General features: G+C 49.6%; 7 protein-coding genes across 7 annotated transcripts; 2 read left to right on the top strand and 5 right to left on the bottom strand.

Moving 5' to 3' along the window:
* Positions 1-462: 462 nt before the first annotated feature.
* On the bottom strand, positions 463-2,356 carry C8Q69DRAFT_445946 (Rad21/Rec8 N terminal domain-containing protein; the record flags this gene model as incomplete). The annotated part of the gene is made up of 3 exons (XM_028629098.1): positions 463-1,266; positions 1,326-1,880; positions 1,937-2,356. 3 exons carry the CDS (start codon positions 2,354-2,356, stop codon positions 463-465), a joined length of 1,779 nt encoding a protein of 592 aa, XP_028483687.1.
* A 1,748-nt stretch (positions 2,357-4,104) lies between these two features.
* On the bottom strand, positions 4,105-7,432 carry C8Q69DRAFT_314199 (hypothetical protein). Its single transcript, XM_028627290.1, has 3 exons — positions 4,799-7,432; positions 4,500-4,740; positions 4,105-4,445 (listed from the first exon to the last, which is right to left on the bottom strand). The coding sequence occupies exons 1-3, from the start codon at positions 7,229-7,231 to the stop codon at positions 4,390-4,392; spliced, it is 2,730 nt and encodes a 909-aa protein (XP_028483686.1). The 5' UTR covers positions 7,232-7,432; the 3' UTR covers positions 4,105-4,389.
* A 619-nt stretch (positions 7,433-8,051) lies between these two features.
* C8Q69DRAFT_314207 (synaptobrevin) lies at positions 8,052-9,154 on the bottom strand. Its single transcript, XM_028627291.1, has 3 exons — positions 9,029-9,154; positions 8,582-8,813; positions 8,052-8,524 (listed from the first exon to the last, which is right to left on the bottom strand). Exons 1-3 carry the CDS (start codon positions 9,119-9,121, stop codon positions 8,505-8,507), a joined length of 345 nt encoding a protein of 114 aa, XP_028483685.1. The 5' UTR covers positions 9,122-9,154; the 3' UTR covers positions 8,052-8,504.
* A 2,254-nt stretch (positions 9,155-11,408) lies between these two features.
* On the top strand, positions 11,409-12,753 carry C8Q69DRAFT_487456 (glycosyl hydrolase family 76 protein; the record flags this gene model as incomplete). The annotated part of the gene is made up of 2 exons (XM_028631983.1): positions 11,409-12,134; positions 12,190-12,753. The coding sequence occupies 2 exons, from the start codon at positions 11,409-11,411 to the stop codon at positions 12,751-12,753; spliced, it is 1,290 nt and encodes a 429-aa protein (XP_028483684.1).
* Positions 12,754-13,170: 417 nt separating this feature from the next.
* Positions 13,171-14,361, bottom strand: C8Q69DRAFT_405193 (thioredoxin-like domain-containing protein; the record flags this gene model as incomplete). Its single annotated transcript, XM_028628063.1, has 3 exons — positions 13,171-13,554; positions 13,631-14,042; positions 14,156-14,361. The coding sequence occupies 3 exons, from the start codon at positions 14,359-14,361 to the stop codon at positions 13,171-13,173; spliced, it is 1,002 nt and encodes a 333-aa protein (XP_028483683.1).
* Positions 14,362-15,327: 966 nt separating this feature from the next.
* Positions 15,328-16,198, top strand: C8Q69DRAFT_508386 (2OG-Fe(II) oxygenase superfamily protein; the record flags this gene model as incomplete). Its single annotated transcript, XM_028632970.1, has 2 exons — positions 15,328-15,548; positions 15,619-16,198. 2 exons carry the CDS (start codon positions 15,328-15,330, stop codon positions 16,196-16,198), a joined length of 801 nt encoding a protein of 266 aa, XP_028483682.1.
* Positions 16,199-16,498: 300 nt separating this feature from the next.
* Positions 16,499-17,117, bottom strand: C8Q69DRAFT_508385 (hypothetical protein; the record flags this gene model as incomplete). The annotated part of the gene is made up of 4 exons (XM_028632969.1): positions 16,499-16,626; positions 16,739-16,850; positions 16,932-17,004; positions 17,080-17,117. The coding sequence occupies 4 exons, from the start codon at positions 17,115-17,117 to the stop codon at positions 16,499-16,501; spliced, it is 351 nt and encodes a 116-aa protein (XP_028483681.1).
* Positions 17,118-17,673: the final 556 nt, after the last annotated feature.

The following is a 17,673-nucleotide window of genomic DNA, read 5'->3' as shown; positions in this document are numbered from 1 at the left end:
AGAAAGAAACACCATGGAAAGGGGAATAAAAGGCTAAAATAAAATTAAGCATAAGAATTCCCGGCAATCGATAGGAAGAGAGAGATCGCTTGCATCGTTTCCACTAGGTGGAGCCGTGGGAAAGACAGTACGCATCGTGTAATGAAAAGCAACAACTCGCAGAGTTCGGAAGTAAATAAAACAAACCCAGAGAAAGAAACATGGAAAACCTCATTGATATAGCTTCATCTCCTGTGCAGGGGAGGGGAATATGCCCATTCTTGCAAGCTGATCCTTGATGTCATAATAAATGCTGTGATAAATAAATGTAACGAACTAAGTCGATATTCAGCGCCGTAGATCAAAAGGAGATGCGCGCACAAGGCAGACTCCTGAAATAGTTACGTGTTTGTAACGATGGTACCTCCTTGTAAAAGACGGCTTTCTTGTGGAAATCCTGCACTGTGATACAGCAGTGGCCGTCTAGAAGTGTTGCGTTTCTTTCACGCTGAGGAATATATCCCCAATGACGCTTTGCGGTTCGTCTTGACCATGGGAGTCATAGCTTGGGGCACTTTCAGCTTGGCGCACACTCATGATACCCTTTGTGGCAAGTGTTAGGACGTGCATCAAGCCCTGAGTGGCCACCACACGACTGTTCATCTCGGGTGGCAGGAGGACTGAGAAGGCGATCTCCTTCGAGCCGGTGACTTCGTGGGTAGATCCCTCGCCGAGTCCGTTCTTTTGCTCTCCGACCATAGACTGCTCAACAACTAGGGTGTCGATCTTATTCTTCACGAATTCGAAGAAGTTCTTGCTCTCATGGTCGAGTGCTGAGGCAATCCATTGAGATTGTGCCGCAGTCTGAGTGTCCACGGCCGCGGCTGGACCGAACAGTTGGAAGGAGTCATGCCCTTCGGTGGTGGTTACTGGACGCCTATCATCCATCTCCCCTTCCAGGTAAGTATCGAGATCGAAATCTCCAAGTACATCAATGTCACCTCCTTCATTCCCAGGGATCGGAAGGCTACTCAGAAGATCCTGTCCTGCGAGATCAAGGCCGAGCCCACGACCAGCAAGAGGGCTGGCGCTTGTGAGACGACTACCAGCCCTGCCAAAACCGATATGCCCTCGTGCTATCTCACTAGCACTTCCAAATCCACGAGGAAGGCTAGGAGCTGAAGAGCCGTGGCGGGAACCTTGGATGGATGACGTGAGGTTCCATGGCATCTGGGAGGAATGGTCGTCTTGAAGAGAAGGCGGCCCCTGACGACCTATCTCTATGTCCTATACAGCCGGTCAGCTCATCTCCAGACCAGTGAAACACTCAACCAGAATAGATGTACCTTGTATTCAGCTCCATCACCTAACTCAAACCCATCTCCACGACCGATTTCGCCTTCATCCCTGCGGCGGCGGACCCTTCTGCTGTCACTATCAGATTCGCTGTCCTCAGTCGAGCCACGACTACGTTTTCCTCTTCCCGAAGAGTTCTCTCCTTGTATAACGTCGAAAAGTTGCTCTCCAGAGAAACAGCTCAAGGGATGCTCAACGCGAGATATGCCCAGGCCCACGCCTACAGAGGCAATTCCTTGGCCGAAGACCCAGAATGCGGCGTTCTTCTTTGCTTGCACTAAAATCTTATATTGCTCTTTCTGCTTAGAAGCAGCCGCCATATTTTCAAGATATTGATAGTTCGACTGCGCTAGGTCTGCATTGCGGAGTTGGTTTCGTTCATCGACAACAAGAATCCTGGCGACCTTCTTGGGTGGCATTTGGGCTGTCTCTTCTATATAGTCAGGGTCTGGAAGGCGACCCCGTTTCGGTACGTGGTCGCTGGGAAGAGATTCGTCCCCGAGAAGAGTTTCATTATACTCATCTTGGTGTATAAGTGCATCGGCCTTGCATCATGGTGTAAGCTACCATAACCTTAGAACACTAATCACTGGATACATACCTGGTGGTCCTGACCTTCTCTCACTTGATGGGCGGAAGCGGCCTCACTCTGGCCCTGAGTTCCGCCTTCGTTGTTACCTCCGTGCCCCCCAAGCTCTACTATATTTCCCTCCTCGTCGAATTCGAAATCTGGCTGTAGGAGCACACCCTCTTCATCACTCAGCATAGTTTGACTGATCTGATTTCCTGCCATGATAGAATCACTCATCTTCCCGACACTCCCAGGAACAGTCAAACCCATTATATCTATGTCAGATGAAGATATCTGAAGTTGAGGCTCGTCAAACACCAGATTGCTATGTCCGTCAGAAGACGAGTCTTGCGTTGACAAAAGAGTTGTGCGCGGACTAGGGAGGAACTCTGTTCCAGCACCCAGAGCGAGTAACTCGTGATAGAACCCGGGAAGGTCTGTGTCTGGCATGAAGGATTTGTCGTATGGCACGATTAGATGGTCGGGTCTGCACGATACACCTCGGGTCATCAACGCATACTTTCAAGGCTAGGATAGCTCGCACATAGGACATCCTTGCTTGGCAGTTACTAACCTGGCCTTTCCAGCTTCTGGATCCAACCCCGTCCCTTGCACAGACTTCAGCATGATTCTCATTCTATCATGCATGGCTTGGGTGTCTGTCAGTGTGTATACACACTGCTGATTGTATACCCTTGAGACCCCGTATCTACCACATCTAATGTTAACCAATACGGCAAAAGCAGCTAGAACAATTGTACTATGAATCTGCTCACAAGAGGTTTCCCTGAAGCCTAAGCGCCATTGGAGCTTCAGGACGCATGATCGTATCGCATGCCTTGGGAACATCCACATCGAGAATGGCTTTGCGATTCACCCTTCTAGTGGTCGACTTGGCGCCTAGCGTTGCAACGAGCCTGTTGCATCCATTCAGGTTAGCTACGTATAACCACATATAGAACTTGCCAGAGTTCAATGCTGTTGAAGAACCATTTCATCACTTTCATCCAAAGACATGCGACTCGAACTAGATGCAACGAAAAACATCTGACGAAGGATAGATAAACTGACCATATAGTAGCGACTCCATGCTCGCGAGACGTAAGGACTGCACCAAAGACACGCGTCAGTCATTTCTGTTAACTCATGGATAGTTACAGATCCATAAGGGGGTCCTTTCCCCTGGACGAGCCATTGAAGAGCAAAGAACAATAAAGAAGGGCTTACTCTCATGACTATAGAACATCTTTGCTCTAGATAGTCAATGTAGAAGTCCTGCAGTGATATCCTTTGTCTGGCCCCTGAGCCGTCCAGCTAGAGTTTCACTCGATATCTATCTCACCGCGTCAAGAAATCGGGATACACGTCCCTCAATAACGAAATAACTCCCAGGATTACTATTAATTGACACCAGTAAGGCTTTTGTCGAGTAATGACGCGATGAGCATCATTAAAGATGGCGATGTTGGAAAAGGAGGATGGTGGAAGCTTGTCGAAGTGAGTTGACGGAGGTACGCTCGTCGACAAGTTCACATGTCCGGGCAGAGGAAGAGCCAGCCCACCCCTCCTGACTGCACGGAAGTACTAGTTAGCTCTACTGAAGATGGAATTTGTAGAATGCTTTACGGTTCTTTGGAAAGGGATAATAAATGGGATTTCGTAGACTCATAACCATGGAGGATATGTCTTTCGGCGTAGTTCGAAGGAAACTCCATGCACCTGTCATGGTCTTGAAACTTCTTGGACTTCGAAATGAGTAGTAGTTAAAGATCTTGATGTATATAAGGATTTTCTTCCCCTGAAATAAGCAGATAGAGGATTCTGCATCCACGAAGACTGGCCCAGTGTGGCTCCAATTGGCACCTGCCGTATGAGATGTGTTTCAAGAAGCCATTGGCCTCGAGGATGTACCATAAACGCAACATCTCCAACTAGTTATGATTACTGCACACGAACATAGCAGAGTTGACCGTATGTATATGTACTTTTTTTTAGTTGTACTCCTTCCTTTTCACAAAGGCTTCACGGAATGTGGGGATAAAGCACCATGTCCACCTTGACATCGTCATCACTGACGTCTATAATGTAGATATGAAGGAAATAGAAAGCAAATAGATGGACCCATCGTATATGACACATGAATCCTGAATACAGTGCAGGCACGCAAGATAGCAGAGTAGATCAAAACGCAGGCTGAATGCAGCCACTACAGAAAAAGTAACCGATAACCGATTAGTAAACTCAACATGTACAGACAGATTTTAACATAACATGAGGCGCCTGGTAAGATATAGGATAGGCCTAAGAGAAAAGTCTAAGACCATGCTGGAACAAATGCGGAACACCCTCGATGGAATAGACTGGTAACCGCGCATCAAAGGATACTCATGAAGCCGTTGATGGACGGTCTGTAACCTCGGTAATGCATTTGTCCTCCCTATTCGTATTTTGTATCTCAGCTGGGGATGTAGTTGTTGGGCAGTTTACTCCAGAGGGATACCCTCATATTCGGAGTAGCCGAGAGCAAGGTTCATGTTCTCTGCAAAGGTGAGTTAGCCTCTGATTCTGATACATTTATGTCCTGGTCACTTACGAAGACACTGTGTCGCTGCTCCCTTGAGAAGGTTATCAATGGTTGCACAGATGACTACTCTCTTGCCACTAGAGTGGACGGCAAAGCCACCAATCTCGACACCGTGACGACCAGCAATGTTCTTAACCAGAGGAGGTTCACCAATAATCTTCACAAGCTTCTCGCCTGCATAACGCTCTTGGTAAATGTTGCGGATGTCCCGAGAGGTCATCTCCTGCTTCAGAGGAAGACTGATGGTGTGCTAGAAGATGTCAGCTATGATATCCTGATCACCAAGGGGAAGACACAAAAAGACATACATGGATACCCTGGAACCAAACAGCAACGTGAGGGATAAAAGCAACGCTCGTACCGAGCTGCGAGCTAATCTCCTTCTCGTGAATGTGGTCGGTCAAACTGTAGGGGATGATGTTGTTTGTAAGGTTGTTAACATCGTTCTTGGGGCTGGGTTTCGTGCCTGCTCCCGAGTATCCGGACACACCGAAAACAGTGGGCTCAGCGCTGAGGTACGGGACGAGAGGAGCAATTCCAATCTGAGCAGCGGTTGCATAGCATCCAGGGTTAGCGATACGGGTAGCCTTGGCAATACTAGCACGGTTGATCAGCTCGGGAAGTCCGTAAGTCCATGTCGAGTCGAATCGGTAATCAGCGCTCAAGTCAACAATGACACCGCCATTCTCCGTGTTCTCGTTGACGGCATCAACAAAGGGCTTGCAGACACCGTTAGGCAGAGCCATGACCCAGCAGTCGATCTCGCCGTTGGCAGCCATCCGGCGGACATCATCAGGGCTCAGGTTCTCGTACGTGATCTCACGCTTGTCATAACCCTTGAGCTTCTGGCCAACCAGTTCACGAGAGGAGACGTGACGCAGATCCATGTTAGGGTGGGAGTTCAGCAGGCTAATTAAAGCCTGACCAGTGTAGCCACGAGCACCGATGAGGGCGACACGAGCGGGTTTGGGGTTGGATGCGTTCTTCTCACCAAGCGGAGGGTTGGGGTTGGTCGTGGAGTATGCGCGGACGCCATATCCACCCATCGCAGCACCTCTCCGGCGAGCGGCACGAAGAGCGTTTCCGTTGCTGGCAGTGGAGAAGGAACGTTTCTGCTGCACAGCCGCTGCGCTGCCAGCACCTTGAGCAAGGCCAGCGGCGGCCTGGGCAGCCCGGTTAAGTCTGGATTCAAGGTTGCCAGCACCAAGCATGTCACGGCCATGCTTGCTGAACTCCAGAACCAGCTCCTTCACCTCGTCGCCGCTTTCGATGCCATACCAAAAGAGCACCTCACCCTCGCGGCTCAGACTGCCCTCAGCCTTGTCGAAGAACCACGACAGGTTCTCGTCGTCTTCCTTGACCGTCCAGACCAACTTAGGGAAGTCCTTCTTGATGCTAGAGAACACGTTATCAGCGACATTCGTCAGCCAGCCGGACTTGGTGATGGTGAAGGTTGCAAGGTGAGCAAAGGCAGAATCCTTCTGCGGGGGTAGGACCACGGCCAAAGCTTCCATCGGCTCATCAAAGTACGCTTTGAAATCACAGTCCTTCAGGCCCTGAACATATCGGTCAACGACAGCCCGAGCATCGAGTCCCTCGCGGTCGCGGACCAGGACATCCTTCAGCTGCTCCAGGTCTTCGAACTCAGAGAGGGAGGTCTTGGTGTGGACCTTGTTGCCCCGCCGGATCAGGGTACCAGCTCCAGAGTCAGTGAACAGTTCCTTCTGGAGATCAGCAGGGTGGATGATGGCAACGCTCGAGGTACGGGGAAGATCGCTCAACAGCTCCTTCATCTCCTTGATCTTCAGCCTGGTTCCGTATCGCACCCACCACTGGCCCATCAGGTGGTCGTATTCCTCGTCGAGATTGATGACGGAAATCTTCTCACCCGTGTCACCATTGAACAGACCTCCCTTCTCAGCAAGGTAGACGATCTTCAGCGGTTGGAGGGAGCGCGCCAGCTCTCCAGCTGCAACGTCCGCGTTGACGTTGAGCACCTGTCCATCGGTGGTCTCTGCCATGGAGGTAAGGATGGGAAGGCAACCAGCTTGAATGGCGGCTTCAATGGGTGTCTTGTCCACATTGTTGATCTTTCCAACCAGCTGCCATCTTTCCTTGTCCAGGTAGTCCGCGGTGAAGACACCGGAGGTGATGGGGCGCGCTCTGACACCCATGCTCTCTAGAGCCTCCACCAACTTCAGGTTCTCTTCTAGGAACAGCTTCCTAGCTAGGCCCAATGTCTTTCCATCCGTCACTCGGATTCCTTCTTCGAATTGGGGTTCCACGCCAGCTTCTTCGAGCATGCGGTTGAGCTGAGGTCCAGCGCCGTGGACGACGATCGGGTAGAGACCAACATGGTTGAGGAACGCAAGCGCAGACGACAGCGTTTGCAAGTGGTCCGTGATAATCGCGCCACCAACCTTGATCACTGCGAATTGCTGGGACGAGACTGAGGTGAAGTGCGACAGGTACTGCTGAACCTCACGCTTGGAGCCAATGTTGCTCAGCAACTGGACAACGGTCGATCGGGTCGAGAGCTGAGTATCGGCCGGGCGGGAGTAGCTGCGTCTCTGCAGAGCTTTGGGCGAAGAGACTCCCACGCGTCGAGACCGCAATGCATCTGTCGTGTACAGTCTTGCTGTAGATGAGAGGGCATGCGGTGCGGAGAGGGCACGGAGGGGCTTAGTCGTCGCAGCTCTCCGCACGGCAGGGCGAAGGGATAGCATCTTGTCGACCAACATGCGGCAGCTTCAATTCAGAGAGCAAAGGAGCCCAAGGAGACGCCTGGACGAGCGAGGAAACACCTGAACAGAGGTTAATTACACACAAGACAGTCCGCTGCCGGAGAGTTCAGGTGAAAGGGTGGACAGGAAGGGGATTTTCTACTGAGAATGCCCGGCTCTGAAATTTACGCCGCCTAAGTCGGAGCCAGTCTGGCTGGGTCCGGGGAGGGTCTCAGGCGGTGACGACTAGTAACTGGCTTTTTTCTTCCAAGGATTTGTGCCGCGGGAGCTCGGGAGTCCCTCAGTAAGTTAATTAGATCACTTGGAAAAGCAAGCAGAAGAGCACATTTAGTGCGTTTTTTCCCATTTCACGTTATGAGTCATTTTCTCTGATATTATTACTCTTCTTCATTTACAGAATCACCCGTTGGCTACAAGTAATCCCTCTTGCTCCTTATCACTGCCATTCCTTTTTGCCATTGGGCTTCCTTCTTCATTCCGTTGGTTTTCTTTTTTCTTTTTCTTTTTCTTTTTCTTTTTTCGCCATTTGGGCTTGGCAGCGACTTTCGGAGACACGCCGGACTCATACTTGCACCCCACGTTAAAACTACGCTGCTCTCCAATCAGGAAAATCGGTAGACGAATAATTAAGTGGCCTACTCGTCTTTCGTGGCGTAACATCGTCAAGATCGGTTCTCCTGCAGGTGGAGCCAGGATCTAATCTGATAACTGTCGTGTTTTCGCGTGCCATTACCTTATTAGACCAGCCGATTGCGGCCTGTGGAAGAGCTCAATGGGCCTGACAGATAGATACTTATACTAGTGCTATAGTGGTACTAGTTCAGTACCTTGCAGTGGAATACGAATGGTTTTTTTCATACATCTATGGAACAAGTTACACGTCGACAGGGGGTTTCTGTTGCAACGCAATCGAAAGCCCGACACACAATTCATTATAAGTCGCTAAGAGGTACCAGGAGGAGTAACAGAGACAGAACATGCAGCAATCACCAGGAGTATCATGTACAGCTTCACCCTCGAGGAATCGTATGCCAGCGCCCGCCCAGAGTCAGGTCAGCTCGCAGCATCGAAGGTGGAGGCATGGTTCAGTAGTCGTCAGAAGTCAGCTAATTCACGCCCGACCGAGAAGCATGGAGCGGAGACCAGAAGGACAGAGCTCCATTCGAGAGACATCTGGCCTTCAACTCTCCCCCAGGAGTACACCGTAAAGGAATTAGAAAAAGAAAAAACGAAATCCGTGCCCAAAAACAATTTTGCCGTATACATCGACTCAGTGTTTCGTCACAACAACTATCAGGGCGTTAGACACTCGAATCGCAGAAAGGAGCATCAAGAGCCGAGACTTACCTGCAGGGACAACAATGACAACGATCAGGATGATGACGCAAATGACCAGGCACACGCGCATCTTCATGTCCTTCCACCACATCTGCTTCCTCACACGGTTGGCACCTCTGCGGAATCCCTGTGCCGATACAGCCAGGTTGTCCGTCTTGTCCTGAAGGGAGTCAAGGCGCTCTCCACGTTGCGACACCTTGTTGATATTCTCGCGCATCACCCCCACGGTATCATCAATTTGCTGCAACCAAGTCAGCATTGTTATCGCAAATTGAAACAGAGCGTATCTAGGGCAGCTGAGCGATCCATTTTCTCATTCCAGTCCACAGGCAATAGCGCATCACTGGTCCCTAGCACCGTTTTGACCGGGCTTGAGAGTGTCGCGTCCCCTGAAAGGAGCCGGAATGCGATCCTTTTTTTTCTCGCTGCAGCCTAGAAAGCCGAGGTCGAACCTACCGCCTGTAAAGCTGCGGTCCTCTGGTTTCCCCCAGAGGGCGCGCTCCCACCAGAGGGGATATAGGGGTCGTAGGGCTGTTCGCGGTCGGCCATGGTGACGGTAACGATGCGGTTTGGTCAGGTCGAGGTGTCAAGGAGTAGTGGCGTTTCCGGTTATCTCGTAAAATCGTCAAGCTAGCTGGCAACTTTTGACCAGGAGGCGGGGAGATCTCTCTACTTCGATCGACGAAGGACAACGAGAGTCTCAGCAGATGGAAGAGGAAGTGGTGGGTATCACGAGGTGGGTATCAAGGAGAGAGATGATGGGAGACGTCAAAGTTGAAGTCGAGAACAAGAGGGAAAGCAGCAGAGGCACTAGGACGCTGTCGGGGGCGTGAATGGGCCGACCGTCTGGAGATGGAAGCGTTTCGGTTCTGTCGGGGCTGCTGCACGTGACCGCGCCGCTCGTGGCCGGTCTGCTATTTTTACGCCCGGCTGTAGCATCATTAATAACCAAAGAAAAATAGTTAGCGCTTGTCAGAGTCATTCTGATCCAGATCCTCAAGTCATTCTTACAGTCCAATGTCCTTTCTACTGGTTTGTCCATCCAACAGTGTGATGGGATCATCACTGAACCTTTGAGATTGCCTCTGCCTGCGTGTCTTGGTTGCCGTGAGAGACAGTATGGGGCTGTGCAGGCCAAAACAGCCACTTCGCGTGGCGATTATTAGCCCAGGATGAGATGGCCCAAAGCCCAATAACGGAATGGCAACTGTGCTTACTCTAGGCTGGCTGTCCTATGGAATTGCCAACAACGGCTTTGGACATGGTGGAATGTTCCATGGTCCTCCGTGAAATTTTTCAGTATGCAACGCCATCCAAGGACAAAACATGTCCTTCAGAGCATCCAATCTCGCAGCCAACAGGACAGGGCAATAATCTTGTTCCAGACTCCAATCTCGTTAGTCGTCACTGAATCGCAGCACTAGTCAACATGTCCATCATCCAATGGCCTATGATGATCTGCGTCGCGCTACGCCAATAAGAGCAGAAAGCGCCAGACCGGCGACCCTCGAGACATTCTCTGCGCCAGAGGAGGTAGTAGTATTGGCAAACCAACCCTAGTTTGCCCTTTTGCTAGCTACGCTCGACAATGGCGCTTTCTTGCTTCAGCTATCCTGGGTCACGGTCGTCCTTGGGACGCGGACTGTCGCAGCGATTTTTCTGACCTGGCAAACAGCCAGCTAGGTACTTAAATACTCGATACCATGACGTTGGGGAGAGCAATAAGGCACCCCGGGGAGTTCCACACCTGGAGAAAGAGTCTAGACCTGAAGATCGCGGGGTTCGGGCCCTATTATCGTCCTTTACTCGATTGAGCGAGCAACAACATCGTGACCTCTCCAGATGCCCTTAGATAGTCTATATACTCGACCTCGTACCATAAAGTCTGCCCGTTCAGGCCTCTGGAACCAAGAACAATGAGCGCTCTCCCTGGAGATGCCTCTTCCGGCGGGAACATGGAGCCAAGACCAATACAAACTCCGCCGGGCGCCTTTCTGTTCTTCCCAAGCTCCTTGGCAGTGGAGGTACTCAAGCCCGCGCCTCCCGTGCAGTGACTTGGCGATGGCTGTCGGCGGAAGGATTCGCATGCAGCTCTTGAGGCCGGAAATTGATGAGACTCGCTTATTTATATTCTTTCTGGCCCAAGGTGCTCATCCGCGGCTTCTCTAACACTCGTTATAAACCTAGACGGGCTCCCATCCGTCGCTGACACCCGCAGCATCATCGAACTATACTACACCGCGTCAAGTCTATGCTGGTGGTCACTCGTTCCTTTCCGATCACTTTTTTTTTTTTCTAACAATCACTTCCTTCCTTCCTGTGGCTATGTTTTGAGCTTACCCCGCTAGCAAACCCCCTGCCTCCTCGCTGGAGTCTTGGCCGTATTGTGAACGCCTAGGTGCTCTCTCCTTCCAGCACTTTACAGCGGGAAGCAACACATCTCCAGCCTCCGGATGACCACCTTGCAAGAAACTGACTGCCGTTCCTCGTCAAACCTTACCAACGTGCTGTATCTTGGATATGATCCGGTACATAATTTAATCGCGGTGCAGTTGATATGCATATAGCTTTCGCTTGACGATTTGAGATCTTGCTTTATCCCTGTATCGACACTATCCTATTGTTTTTTGACGTCTCAATTTGCGCAAACATGAGGTTACTACCACATGTTTTCGACCAGACTTGGTCATGGAAACCCCTCGTCTGTGCTGTGTTTCTGGGTGCCCATATGGTGCAAGCTGCTATTGATCTGGATCTGAACAGCCCAGGTATGTGTGATTGAAGATTTGTGTTTTCCGCTGTCTGTCAGCAAAGCGAACTATGACTATGACATCCGATGCTCACTGCCTACGCATTAGAATCGATCAAGAATGCGGCAAAGACCGCGGCGGCTGGCATGATGAAATACTACACGGGAGATCACCCTGGTGATGTCCCTGGAAACCTTCCGGATCCATATTACTGGTGGGAAGCTGGAGCGATGTTCGGGGCATTGATCGACTACTACTATTACACAGGGGACAAGCAATACGTGGATGTGACAACCCAGGCAATGCTTTGGCAGGTCGGACCGGAAGAAAATTACATGCCGCCGAATCAGTCAAAGACTTTGGGAAATGATGATCAGGGGTTCTGGGGTATGGCAGCCATGACTGCTGCCGAAACCAGATTTCCTAATCCTCCGGAGGATCAACCTCAGTGGCTCGCGCTGGCGCAGGCCGTCTTCAATACGCAAGCTCCTCGTTGGGACAACGCGACCTGCGGAGGAGGCCTTAAGTGGCAAATATTTTCATTCAACAACGGATACAATTACAAGAATACTATCTCAAACGGCTGCTTCTTCAACCTAGCTTCTCGGTTGGCCGTGTACACTGGCAATCAGACATATGCGGAATGGGCGGAACGAGCATTCGATTGGGTTATGGCCATAGGACTCGGCACGTCTGACTACACTTTCTTCGATGGTACTGATGATACGCAAAACTGTACGAGTTTAAACCACATACAGTGGACCTACAATAGTGGCGTCTTCATGATGGGAGCGGCGGCCATGTATAAATTTGTAAGGCTGCCTTATTCGTCAATTCCTACCTCCTTTATACTGACAGACACCCCAGACAAATGGATCAGAGACCTGGAAGACTCGCCTGGAAGGCATCATACGTGGTACAAACGTCTTCTTCGAGAACAACGTCATGACTGAAGTAGCGTGCGAAAGCAATGGAAAATGCAATGTCGATCAACGATCGTTTAAAGCTTACCTCGCACGATGGATGGCAGCCACCATCAAGCTAGCGCCTTTCACACACGACCTACTGCTACCAAAGCTACAGGCTTCAGCCATGGCAGCTGCTCAACAGTGCAGCGGCCCCAATAATGCTTGTGGTTTGCGATGGACGATGGGAGCACAATTCGATGGCAGTCTCGGTGTTGGGGAGCAGATGAGTGCGATGGAAATTTTCCAATCCAATCTGATCGACCAGGTTCCAGATACCGTCACGAACATGACCGGCGGTACCAGTAAAGGTGACTACTCTGCAGGCACCGGCGCCTCAGATGACGATTCCCTGCATGATTATCAAGACAAGATCACTGTTGCTGATCGTGCTGGTGCTGGTATCCTTACTGGCCTTGTTATTATTTTCACTATCGGTGGGGCTTACTGGATGGTATCATCTTGACCTCGTACCTAGGGGCTACACCCTGGTATCCCCCAATTGCGGTGTATGGCGTGTGATTGTATATGGTCTGAACTATTCGCTGTCCGTCTACAGAAAACTGGGCTGATCCTAGTATTGAAATTGTATATTACCGGTTGCACTCATCTATTGAACATTACAGTAATCCATGACACCCTATGACACGCTATCAGTCAAGGGAGGTTCCTACGATCATATGCCCCGCGGAATATTTCGATCAAATCAAATCTCGGGGGGCCCATTTAGATATTCAAAAATGGATCCGACGCCAGGGAATCTGGATCAGAAGATGGGCATAGCCATTGCCATTAATACTTCTCCTACGTGTCTTTTATACTTGTCTTTACACGGAATTCCTGGTCGACAACGGGTTTGTATCCACGATATGTCTCATGCAGCCTACAATTCATCATGTCCATTGTCATTCCCCTTCTGCTCATCGTTGTTCTCTTCATGTGCCTTTTGATCCTCCACCGGCTGCACCCCCGGTGTGGATTTTCCCTGTAGAATATCTAGTAGCATCTTCCCCACTGCCTTAGGATAAATCTCTGCCTCTTGGTCGTACACAAATACTCGATCCGTCATCATGTCGTGGACCACGAGCGCGGGTAACAGCTCTGGCCGCACCTCCAAACTTGTCGCGATATGACCATACTCATTATCATCAATGGTGACAAACGTCACGTATTCTTGAAGTTTCTTGGCCACGCGACCAAGAGAGCGTCGGAGATGCGTGCGAGTAGAGGGCGTGTCATAGAAGATATAGGCGAGGAGTTTAGAGGGCTTGTTTTCATATACTTCATTAGTCCTGACCGTTTTCTCGCCCAAACCGATCACGAAAAGCCAGATCAGAGCTCACCTGCATGTACTCCTGCATATTCCTCCTATTCATCTCACCAATAACGTCCCGACTCATCGCCTGCACAAACTCCTCCACCTTCCTCCGTGAGAACTCGATTCCCGCAAGAGCCTCATTATTCCCTTCGGACCGCGTCTTGTAGCACGCAATCGACGGAACAGGCAGACCATCTTTCGCTGCGAGGGCCGGATCGAACGAGATCCCAAATACGAAACGATCGTGATTCTGGTTCGCGACGGACGTGTATATTTCTCGGATGAGATCATCGGGAGATACCTCCTCGTCATCATCTGTTGGAGGTGGGAGATAGGCGATGAAGACTTTATCGTCGATGGATTTGAAGACTTGGATGGTTTCGTTGTCGAGGGTTGTGAGTGGGGGGAGTTGTTGTTTTATCATGAATGAGATTATTCTGGTTTTATAATAATCGGATTGTTAGTTATTTCGTATAATAACTTGTTGGTTCTGCTAGATTAGGATATTGGGTACAAGTGGAGAAAGAGCAATGTAATGTCATGTACATACGCATCTGCCGCTCTTGGGCCCCTATATCGAATATTATCTTCCAAGCCATGGAAGAGTCTGATGGTGGGATAGGCGTTGATATCGTATTTCTTGCATAGAGCTGTAGCAGCCGTGCAGTCGACAGTGATGAGCGGCGCTGTTAATGTAGATGCAGCCTGCGTAAGTTCAGGGAATAAAGCGTTACTTGGAGGGCTGAGAAATTCCATTATTAGCTAGTGGTCTTTTCATTTATCCCATGGGATAGAAGAGAGGCGTAATAGTACCTACCTTTGTGGCTATATAGGTAGGTAGGTACATTGACCGGTTTATGAGCCTGAGTCCCTAATATATGTTCAAGACTGAATGAGAACATACAGAGATAACTATCAATTAGCACAGTTAGCTTTCCTTCAATCAGCTTCACTTGGCATAAATAGAAATGTCATGATTTTAGTGAATCCTTACAAGTAGCAAGTACCGTATTATCCTTCCCGACAATCGAATTGAACTCTTTCTCCGATACTATCGGGACAAGTTCCCCGCTTGCGAAAGAGCTCTGATAAAGACCGCAGCCCAACAACAACAAAGGCCATAGACATCGGAAAGACGTCTGTGTCGTCATTTTGGGGAGGTTTTTTCTTTTTCTTTTGACGTCTATCAATTTGCTTTCTGCCAACACTCCCTCGTCCCGCAACTGAGAAGTATGATATGCACAATTGAAAAAGACAAGTTGACAAAACAAGCCAGCTTAACGATCGAGCAAAAGAAGACAAAAAAAAAAAAAAAAAGAGCCCCGGGAGAAGCTACGGAACATCACCCCACGTAATGCAAAGAGGCATCATTTTGAGGAGCGAGCAATACCATTGTTGATTTATGATTCGTTGTAGATTGGCGTAGATCAGGAGCTCGCGGAGCTCCCCAGACAAGATCCATACAAGCGGTGTTTCATCATCTGAACCACTTCTGTGTCAGCCTCCGTTAGTTATACTTGGAGGCGCGACAGATGAGAAAGTGTTGGGGTATATTCTATTTTAGATATTTTTCTGTTTCAGGGTAGAGAGTTGGAGGGCCGTTTTACTACTATTATATTTTCCGCATCAGGAGGGGTAGGAACTGGATGTCTTCTCTCTGTTTGGATTTTAAGATTCTTATTCTACTCAGGTTCACAGAATAGATAGCAAGAGAAAAGCGCCATGCGACGCACATTGTTCTATCCACTTCTTGGCACAATTGCTTCTCTATGCTTTGGCATTGCAGCTGCGAAGCAAATAGTCGTCGGGAATAAAGAAAGCATATCCGAAACAACATGTCCTGATCACCATTATAGTGTCCATATCTTCTCCAAGGATCCTCTAGTCATCTATATACCTGATTTTATCACGGAGGAAGAAACACTGCACCTTCAAGAGATAACGTAAGTATTGCCCCCAGGATATAGGAAAATGCATTTGATATTTGAAGTCGCTTTGCTAATACATCTATAGGAAATCCCAATTCACCAAATCCGAAGTCGTCGATGAAGCCGGAAACAGAATGAACGCGACAACTCGCAACTCTCGCTCGACCAGCCCTCCTCGCGACGACGTTATCCGTTGCATTGAGAACCGCGCCCTGGCGTTCCAAGGATTCGACATTCCGCGCTCGCATCTCGAACCTCTTCAGCTCGTCGCGTATGAACTTGGTGAAAACTACCAGCATCATACGGACTGGTTCGAATCTCCATCCCAGACAACTGCCGAGGTTGGTGGGAACAGGCTCACTTCCTTTTTTGTGTATGTCACCGTTGAGGACGTGACGGGTGGGGGGACCAATTTCCCCATGCTCGATGCGCCAATGGACGAACGATGGTGTGAATTCATCAACTGTGATGAGCCGTGGGATGCAGGCGTGACGTTCCGTCCGATCCCAAGGAACGCGGTGTTTTGGCAGAATCTGAAACAAGATGGCACTGGGGATCGGGCGACGCTTCATGCGGGATTGCCGGTGACGAGTGGGAAGAAGATGGGAATGAATATCTGGACCAGGCAGGGGCCGTTGAGTGAGTTGTACCGTGGGAAGGATTAGGATTCTCCTTTCGGTTGCATGTGAGTTCAGTTATCTTGATGAATCCATGATGGGACTGCGGCACGAGATATGTCAGCTCTGAAGCAAGGTATTGTGTAGAGATGAAGTTGTCATTGCTCTTCCTTTTGGCAAGAGCCGTATATGAAGGTCCTAAAAGTGTTATATAATGTACATATTAGTGTATCAATTTCAGAGAGAAAGGCCATTGGCATCGCTTCGTAGCTGAGACAGTCATATAATACAAGCCCATTAGACAGGGTTCCGAGGGGCGCGCGTCACCCCTTCATCTGCGAATCCGGGTCATTTCTCGCCCTGTAGCTCCTTTCGCATTTCTTCCCTTTGTATCCTGGCTTCTTCCTTCGCACGGACCGTACGCGCTTCCATCTCTGCACGTTTCCTGTCTGCATCTTCTTGAGCGGACACCCAGACTATTTGCGCGGAGCAGTTAGTCATTGTTTTGTGTACAGGATAGTGAAATAGCTGGTTGCTCGGGGGTATTGATTGAAAATAGACAGGCTGTAATATCCGGTCAAAACATACTGGACTTGTCCGATTTTGACCACTCCTTCAACTTGGTGACGTAGTCATCGAATTCCTTCTCACGGCGTTCGCGATTCTCAAGACTCTTCTTTTGAAGCTCAGGGTTATATCTCTATAGTAAAGAACGTCGTCAGTCGAAGTTCATCCCGCGCCATTGGTATAGTTGAACGATATAAACGATGTAGAAGCGCACCTTGAAAAGCTCCTCCTCTGTTGGACGAATATATTGAACAAAAGCTGGGCCGCCGACACAGAGAACTATGCCACTAAAATTGTGAAAATGTGAGTAACTGTATCATTATAGCGAAAATCGTATGCCTTGGTAAAGGGGAAGCTCATACGCTCCGGCCATCTTCATCCAGGTAACTGCGCGCGACATCGTGAAGGTTTGAGGCTATTCGATAGCACGTCCGATGAGACAATTCAAATCTTTCCGGCGTAACTCGAAACTTCGATAATGCCAGTCCCCTGGCCCGCAATGAGACTGGATGCAAATCCGTCGAGTTTGAGTGGAATCGACTATCCAGTCTTTCCATCGCTACCGCGTAACTCGCCGCATCGCCGGAGTTGGGACGTGGCGCATTAAACTCTGTGGCGCAGCTCTCGGGAGCAGCCACACCCCGTGCAGTCCGTGACATCGAGGATACAACCAGTGCTCTGGAAGTCCCTATATTCACATATAAGATGATGCCTTTTGACATCGTGTTTTGACAGGCTGGCCACAGATCTGCATAGCTGGTGAATATGCAACATAGAATCTCATAAGGCCGTGTCCAGCTGCTATCGACCGTAATGTGTACCAATCTCGGAGACTTCCTCTCTACCTAGGTACCTAGCGACAATCAACCATTAACTAAACGGTCTCCTAACCTAACTAAGAGAAAGAACAAAGATATCGTCCCAGAACTCATATCATCAGAAGACTTAGAGGTAGT

This window comes from Paecilomyces variotii (assembly GCF_004022145.1).
Source record: "Paecilomyces variotii strain CBS 101075 chromosome Unknown C8Q69scaffold_8, whole genome shotgun sequence".
NCBI lineage: Eukaryota > Fungi > Ascomycota > Eurotiomycetes > Eurotiales > Thermoascaceae > Paecilomyces > Paecilomyces variotii.
This window is presented reverse-complemented; position numbering and strand designations above follow the sequence as displayed.

Coding starts and splice junctions, on each gene's coding strand:
- C8Q69DRAFT_314207 (XM_028627291.1), bottom strand. CDS start 9,121: ATGGCCGACCGCGAACAGCCCTACGACCCCTATATCCCCTCTGGTGGG. Junction 8,814..9,028: donor GGACCGCAGCTTTACAGGCG/GTAGGTTCGACC, acceptor ACTTGGTTGCAG/CAAATTGATGATACCGTGGG. Junction 8,525..8,581: donor TGTCATTGTTGTCCCTGCAG/GTAAGTCTCGGC, acceptor ACGCCCTGATAG/TTGTTGTGACGAAACACTGA.
- C8Q69DRAFT_314199 (XM_028627290.1), bottom strand. CDS start 7,231: ATGTTGGTCGACAAGATGCTATCCCTTCGCCCTGCCGTGCGGAGAGCT. Junction 4,741..4,798: donor TTTGGTTCCAGGGTATCCAT/GTATGTCTTTTT, acceptor GACATCTTCTAG/CACACCATCAGTCTTCCTCT. Junction 4,446..4,499: donor AGCAGCGACACAGTGTCTTC/GTAAGTGACCAG, acceptor TCACCTTTGCAG/AGAACATGAACCTTGCTCTC.